This window comes from Stenella coeruleoalba, assembly GCF_951394435.1.
Source record: "Stenella coeruleoalba genome assembly, chromosome: 2".
NCBI classification, from domain to species: domain Eukaryota; kingdom Metazoa; phylum Chordata; class Mammalia; order Artiodactyla; family Delphinidae; genus Stenella; species Stenella coeruleoalba.
This window is the reverse complement of record NC_137147.1, coordinates 82,996,463-83,004,830: the sequence shown is the minus strand read 5'-3', so window position 1 is coordinate 83,004,830 and position 8,368 is coordinate 82,996,463. Positions and strand designations below refer to the sequence as shown.

Genomic DNA, 8,368 nt, shown 5'->3' with positions numbered 1-8,368 from the left:
CTGGCTGTGACTTTGAGCTGGCCCAGTTGATATCATGTGGAGCAGAGATAAGCAGTCCCAATGGGTCTTGCCAGAATTGCATATTTGTGAACAGAATAAGTGATTGCTGTTGTAATTTAGGCCACTAAGTTTGTGATGAGCAGACAGGTATAAATAACACTACTATAGACATTTGACATATATTTAAATCATGTCCAATCGCTTACATCAATCTTACTTTTTTATTAGAATATAGTTGCTTTACAATATTGTGTTAGTTTATACTGTACAGCCAAGTGAATCAGCTATACGTATACATATAGCCCCTCAATTTTGGATTTCCTTCTCATTTTGGTTACTACAGAGCACTGAGTAGAGTTCTGTGTGCTATACAGTAGGTTCTCATTAGTTATCTACTTTATACTTAGTACCAATAGTGTATTTATGTCAATTCCAATCTCCCAATTCATCCCACCGCCCCCCCCTTCCCCCTTCTTACATCAATATTAAATTATCTCGTAATCAGTGAAAATTTCATATAGCCCACGGCCATAAGAAGTATACCACTCTGATCTCATCCTTGGTCCTATATTGTCACAAGGCAATCCTTCCTCAAGTCTGAGGATCATGGTGACCCCTCAGTTTATCAGGTTCTTTTTTTTTTTTTGGCTGCGATTGGGTCTTCATAGCTGCGTGTGGGCCCTCTCCAGTTGCAGGGAGCTGGGGCTGCTTCTCGCTGTGGTGCGTGGGCTCCAGGTGCACAGGTTCAATAGTTGTGGCTCTCAGGCTCACTAGTTGTGGCTCACGGGCTGCAGAGCGCAGGCTCAGTAGTTCAGGGGCACAGGCTTAGCTGCTCTGTGGCATGTGGTATCTTCCAGGACCAGGGTCTGAACCCGTGTCCCCTGCATTGGCAGGCAGATTCTTAACCACTGCGCCACCAGAGAAGCCCCTGTCAGGTTATTTCTTGACTCAACTAACCCCAAACCCTAACATCAGTTTAGGGGCTGGAGAGAATTTACTGGTATCGTCTCGGAATACAAAATGAGAGGTTTCTTGCTTTATTAAACACTCTTTACATCTGAAAAATTGAAAAATGTTTTCTACACATTTATCCCAATCCTTTTTAGTAGTATTGAATAGGGATGGCAGGTGACGGTGGGTAAAGGGGTATTTTTACAACTGTCACTACACAACTCATTTACACATCTTCCCTAACCTTTCCTAAGGAGTGTGCTGGATATTGCTGAATTATTATAAATTACGTTTTGTAGTGACTACAGTGTAAGGTGTTTCATCTTGAAAAATATGTTTGGACTCCCAGAACAAATTTTAACTGCTGGAAATGACTTTTTTTTTTTTTTTTGCGGTACGCGGGCCTCTCACCGTTGCGGCCTCTCCCGTGTGGTGGAGCACAGGCTCCGGACGCGCAGGCTCAGAGGCCATGGCTCACGGGCCCAGCCGCTCCGCGGCATGTGGGATCATCCCGGACGAGGGCACGAACTCACGTCCCCTGCATTGTTAGGCAGACTCTCAACCACTGCGCCACCAGGGAAGCCCGACTTATTTTTTTTTTGAAAATACAGTTTATCATTAATTTTCCTTCCATTTCTCTCTCTTTTTTTTTTTTGCGGTGCGCAGGCCTCTCACTGTTGTGACCTCTCCCGTTGCGGAGCACAGGCTCCGGACGCGCAGGCTCAGTGGCCATGGCTCACGGGCCCAGCCTCTCTGCGGCATGTGGGATCTTCCCAGACCGGGACACGAACCCATGTACCCTGCATCGGCAGGCGGACTCTCAACAACTGCGCCACCAGGGAAGTCCTCTTTTTCTTTTTCTTTTTGTCTCCAAAATGTTCAAAATACCTGCTTACATAGAGAATTATGTGCAGGTATTTTGAGAATCCAAAGATGTACAAGACATGGACCTTCGCCCTTTCAAGAAGAATAAGTAATAAGGCTTAATAGGGAAAGTGAAGTAGCCTTATGGTAGCACAATCAGCCTTGAGATAACCAAGAAATAACTCTGTAATTTTAATCAATTCGTAAGAGTTATTGCGGTGGGACCTAGTCCTACCAGTCCATTTGTCAAAGCGCTCTACCGTGTCCTTCACTCATTAAAAAGAAACAGTTCTCATAAGGTCAAACCAGGCAAAATTTTAGTTGTCTTTTCTTCTAATTTCTCCTGTTCTCTTTTCCCCTGATCCTCTCTCTGGATGCCATCCATACCTGTTCCTTTTCCCATTCGGCTTCTCTTTACCATTTTTTCTTGTTTACTCGCTCATCCCGGCCTCCCAACCATTTGCATCAGCCCGCAGGAAGTTGCTCCCTCCCCAACTCTTCATTCCCAGAATCCACCCAACCGGGTTGTATTGTGTACATTTTAGAAATGAGACTCAATGAAAAGGCCCAGGAAACCGGGCACTGTATTTCTAAATCCCATCTTTCTTAAATGCTTCAGCTACACCCAAGGTCCAATGGAGGAGACTGGGCTCCTTGCCCAGGTGCCAACGATGTGGAATTATCAGCCTCAGGTAGCCCCAGCTGACGAGATAAGGAGCAGTAATGACAGCAGTAAACGAGGCGAAGCCCCGTAGGAGCCGCGAGCTTCTGCACCGCAGCCAGACGTGGATCCTCCGTCCCTCCCACGCTCTCCGCCCTGGTTATCACGATCGTGGTGGGAGGGGAGCAAGATGGCGCCGTCCCTCCCCGCCCACAGCAGCTGGCGTAGGGGCGGGGCCACGCGTGTCACGTGATCGCCCCGCCGGCCGCGCGCCCTCAGCCGCCTCAAGCGCGCGCAGGCTGTTTGGTGATATCGCAGATAGTGCCTCTTCCCTTCTAGGAGTGTCTTCTTGTGTCCCCGCAAAGTCTGGAGGCTCTCTCCCTGCAGCCGAGGGCCGGAGCGGGGCCAGGAAAGGAGGCACTGGGCCGTGCAGAGGCAAAGGGTCTGCGGAACGAGGTCCCTGCATCCCGCGCCGAGGCAGGAGGTCGGAACCCCCAGCGAGGGGCTGGGCCGGAGAAGCCCTCGCGGGCGTCTTGGGGGACTATCGGGCGCTGACGGCGAGGCTATTGGGGAGGTTCGGGGCATTCCACCCTGGCCATGGGCGGCGTGGGGACCAGCAGGTCCCTTCGGGGCTCCGAGCATTTGACTTGGGCATTTTCCGGGTTTCCTATCGCCACGTAGCCTCGAAGCCAGCAGGACTGAAAAAAAGGCTGCAGTCCAATGTTCACTTCCCTCTGAGGAGCGGGGCTGAGCCCGTCCGCCGGAGGGGACTCGAGAGGGCTGCCCCGGGGGTGGCCAGAAGCAGAGGTTGAAGAGGGCGGCGGGAGCGGAGAGCGCCCTCCTTGACCATCAAATGCCTCTCGTGTTTCTCTGTCTGCTAAGTGGGCTTGGACGCGCTGACCACGCGGGAGGAGGGACGGACGACGCTCGGCGGGCTGTGACCGTGCCGCCTTCATGTGGCTGCTGACGGGGACCCCGGAGGGAACGGGCATGGGGCGAAGCCTCGCCCTCTCCGCTCCCCGCCTCCCGGGCGCCGGGGCTGGCGATGTGGAGACGTGAGGGGACCCGCGGCTGCTCCGGGTTCTCCAGATATCCACCAGGCGCCCGCGTGTTCCTCCGCGCTCGAGGCAGGAGAGTGGCGCGGAGGTCCGAGGCGGGCGCACGGGCGGGCTAAGACGGAGCTGGAGCTCCAGCCTCGCCATGGGGCATAACGGCAGCTGGATTTCCCGAAACACCAGCGAGCCGCGCAACGCGTCGGGCGCTGGGGCTGAGGGCGCCAACCGCAGCGCGCTCGGGGAGTTCGGCGAGGCGCAGCTGTACCGTCAGTTCACCACCACCGTGCAGGTCGTCATCTTCATAGGCTCGCTGCTCGGTAAGCCGCCCGCGGGGGCGCCTCCCGGGTGGGCTTCCCCGAGGGCGCAGGCTCGGAGAGCCGGGATCGGGGGTCGCCAGAGCCGCCGTGGGTTTCGGGGTGCGTGGCAAAAGTGCAGATAGTTGAAGGAGGTTTAAGAACGTCAGGGTATCTGCAGGGAAGTTAAGCAGGGAGGGTCGACTCCAGCCCCCAAGCTGGAAGCAGAATTCCGGTAGGGCTTGGTCCCGGCTGGAGGGTGGGTTGCCTGGTCCTGGGCCCCAGGCGGCCCTTGCGGAACGCTTAGGGATGGGCACGGGGTTGTGCCTATCACATGCCTTACCTCCCGGGTGCCAGGACGGAGCTCTGGCCCGACCTCTTGTTTACAAATAGCGAGCAGTGAAGCTTCTGTTTTGTTGCTGGTGACTGATGTGTTTTGCGCTCCATCTATTCCCTGTATATAATTTTTTTTTTTTTTTGCGAGCCTTATTTTGCGCGTTTTTTAAATGGCTGGCTTCTTTGGAACAGCAACCTGCTGGTAAACAAACCTGTGGAGTTAAACTCTATGTTGCCTTAGATATTTTTAAACCCGTAAACAAAACAAATCCCAATCTACTTCTTTCCCTATTTTTTGTTTATTCTGAAGTACAGCATAAAGACAGGATAAAAAACACAAAATGCCATACACAACAAATTTAGGAATACTTGTTAGGGAAAGAAAGGATCAACGAACTGAAATGAGTGGTTAGTAAAAATGTCCACTAGTGTGAGAATTACTTGTACTTCTGGTAGCTACTCTTTATATGATAAATGATACAATGAATATAAATTCTTGTTGACATTTGTTGAACATGTTGCATATTACTTGTAAATATGTGGCTTCCTTTAAAATATGAATTCTCTGATGTGCCGTTTATAAGGATGTAAAAAGATTGTTCGTAATTATGTGCGATATTATGGCCAAGAGCAGTCCTAAAGTTTCATAGTAGGAATAGATTACTTTTTTGTAGACACCTGTGAATTATAATGGAAACGAAGATACCCGACATCAAAAAGACTATAAAACATCAACTATACTTCAATTTTAAGAAAGAGAAAAAGAAAGAATAAATAACACAATGTAATACAAAAAAGACTATGGAGGAATTGTGTTTAGAATTTTACTTTCGCAGCTTCTCTAATTGTCATCATCCTGTCCCACTCTAGCATAATATTTATCTTCCATTTTTTGTCATGAGGGCATTTTCAGGAGTTGACATCAGTGGGGCTATGTGTAGAGTTGTGTGTGTATGTTACAATGTGTTTTTATGAGTGGAATGTAAATGCACATAAACAAAGCGAAAGCTTGTGTCCCAGATATTTTCAGTATTCATTTAACAAGCAAACACTGAACGCCTACTGGGTACCAGGCACAGTGCACCGTAGTTTTTTTTTTTTTTTTGCGGTATGCGGGCCTCTCACTGTTGTGGCCTCTCCCGCTGCGGAGCACAGGCTCCGGACGCACAGGCCCAGCGGCCATGGCCCACGGGCCCAGCCGCCCCACGGCATGCGGGATCCTCCCGGACCGGGGCACGAACCCATGACCCCTGCATCTGCAGGCGGACTCTCAACCACTGTGCCACCAGGGTAGCCCTGCACGGTAGATTTTTGAGAGTTAAATTCTAGTATTGTCCCATTTACTTAAAGAGTAGGTTATTGGGGAGGCAGTAGAAGTGGCTGCATTTTTATGGCTGCATTTGTTCTGCATATATATAGAGAGAGAGACAGAGAGAGAGAGAGAGTTTGGTTGTTTTGTTTTGTTTCTCCCATTGGTAACTTTAACCCTGAAGAACGATGGTGCCAGGAGAAATTTTCTCATAGTTTGACTAAAAATTTGAATACTATTGAAATAGAACAGCATGTGTATACAGGGCGGAGTAAATAGTGCACATTTAACAAATGTTCTGCTTCCCATGTACTTTCTTTTGTGGTAGGCGGGCCTCCCACTGCTGTGGCCTCTCCCGTTGCGGAGCACAGGCTCCGCTCCGGACGCGCAGGCTCAGCGGCCATGGCTCACGGGCCTAGCTGCTCCGCGGCATGTGGGATCCTCCCGGTCCGGGGCACGAATCCGCATCCCGTGCATCGGCAGGTGGACTCTCAACCACTGCGACACCAGGGTAGCCCCCCATGTACTTTCAATTCTGGTAACTTGCATTGGATACAGGAATTCCTAGGTAAATCTGCCCTTAATTCAACTCTTTTTCCACACAGCACTTTAATTGACATGCAAAAACTGCTTCTGTGGATGTCTTCAAAGAGGAGACTGATTTTTGCCCTTGATCTTTGGTTATGCTTGACTTGGCCTAGCGAGGATTCCCCCTTACCCATGACTTAGGCCCTCCTAAGAGACTTTCATTTGCTCCTTTTTATTTTCAGAAAAAGTATAAATATGGTTAAATTTCTAGAAATCAAAAGTCAGAGAACTTGTGCAAAATTGAAAGGCATGTCTGGTTTTCTTAAAAGCTTAACTACGTAACATTGCACTGTGCACTTGTTTCTGGTATTCTTGATTCATTGTTCTCTGAGGATTTGACCCATACAGACATATCTATGTCATCAAATCCTGGTAATGCCAGTTGAGGCTCAGAGCTTAAGTTCCAAAGCCATGTGCAGTCAGTTGCAAGGCAAATAAACTTGGGAAGCCTAGTTTCATGAAGCCCAAAAATAGAGAAAAATTATCCCAGAAGAATCTAGAAGGCTGAAAAGTAAATGGAGGGTGGAATAGTGTCTAGAATAGCATATGACACTGGTTTAATCTACTTGTTTCCTCTGTGCCCAAACATGGACAAATGAGTTTTTTCCCTTTACATAAATTCAAACATACTTCCCATATTCTCTACATAGAGTTTTTCATTGGGATTTCCAGAGGCCTACTATTATGTGAAAATAATTTCTTTGTACTGTTGACATCTTACAGCTCTTTTTGAAAAGTGTTTTAGTGCCCTGTATGAGGGAAAATCCCCAACAACTTTTAATAACTATAATATATCCAACCATAGGGGACGTTATTTGCTGCGTTGAAAATGAACTCAAGAATTATATATAATATTGTTCAAATAATGCCTTTTGAAGGTTTGTGTGAGCTAGTGTCTCAGCCTTCTTTATGCAACATCTTGGAATATCTTCAGATATGCCATAGATTTTGAAAGAGAGTCAAATAATTTAGATTGCCCTTTGATAAATATATGACGCACACCACTTTTAGTAGTGACCAGTGTGAAATCAAGGACTCAGAAAGAATTGGAACCATCATTTCCAATAAATGTTTTGCATTTTACTCCTCAGAGTTGATGTTTCTCTTTCTTTTTCCCCACTGTCTTTGGATTCACAATCCAAGTGCCTGGAAAGCTGGACCCCTCTCTGGTGCTTTGACTTGAAAAAGGTCAGTGGTTGTGACCTAGTCTGTTACCTCTAAGCTCCTTCTGGACAAATTGCCTGTTATCTGTTGTTATCATCATTGGAGGCATTTAGGAGATTTTTATAAATGCATTTGTTCTTATTTAAAGAAAATCAGCACTGTAGACAACAGCCAAGAAGTATGTCTCCTACCCTGAAATTTATTTTAAAATAGAGATATCAGCCTGCCTTCCTCTTGCCAAACCACTGTATGTATGGTCTCTGTGTTTAACCTGTGTCCCCTTTCCTTAGCAATAGTCTGTAGTGAACCTTTGGGAAGTTGATGACCCCAAGTAAAGGTCCAAGTTGTCTGTTGTCTGATTCCTTGAGGTGGTTATTGAAGTAATCATTTCAAAGGAAAGCGGGGGGGCGGTTACTTGTTGAATTGATTTCACAGGTGATATGGAGAAACACCATTTTTGCTCATGGTAGTCTATAATATTTCAACTAAGTTATATTGGGCACCAGCAGTGTTCATGGTACTCGTTTGACAGAGAAATATACTTGTGCTTTTGATACTAGTTGAAATTAACCAGATAACAGCTGGATAATTCTTGGAGTTCCTTAGTTAAATGTTTGATAGAAACAATGTTACTACCAGTTTGTGCTCATAATGCATAATTACTAGGATGTTTTTCATAATTATATAAATAATATGTTAGCTATAATTATAGCCAATAGTAATGTAATGTCAACAGTCTATATATATATATATATATATATAAAACAATATATGATAACAAATATATTGGCCATAATTATAGCCAATGATAATGTAACTATCAACAGCCTTATTATACCTGCTTTTTCTGTTTCTGGTGTGCCTAGAAATGTAGTAGACTACATCAAGAATAAGGTGTCCTGAATTGACCTAAGCAGTTTGAAATGGTGAGGTCAATAGTTATCAGCCTGAGTAGATGAACTCCTAATATACTGACTCAAACTGCCTCATGTTGCCATTGATTTCCATATGCTGTATGCATTCTGCCACCCCACTGTTTTGTAATGTAATACGTTAAGCACAGGAAAGCAGTCTGGCCTCCATGTGAATGAAATACTTTTGGTAACCCTTTGCTTCTCCTTTCTTCAGTGGACAGCTTTCTTCAGTG

At 46.7% G+C, this 8,368-nt stretch overlaps 1 protein-coding gene across 1 annotated transcript in view; it reads left to right on the top strand.

Moving 5' to 3' along the window:
• Positions 1–1,140: 1,140 nt before the first annotated feature.
• Positions 1,141–8,368, top strand: part of LOC307182110 (G-protein coupled receptor 176-like) — a 55,490-nt gene continuing 48,262 nt past the window's right edge. Inside the window, exon 1 of the mRNA XM_079913248.1 lies at positions 1,141–3,848. Coding sequence (XP_079769374.1) covers positions 3,677–3,848 — 172 coding nt within the window. The 5' untranslated portion in view covers positions 1,141–3,676. The remainder of the gene's footprint in view (positions 3,849–8,368) is intronic.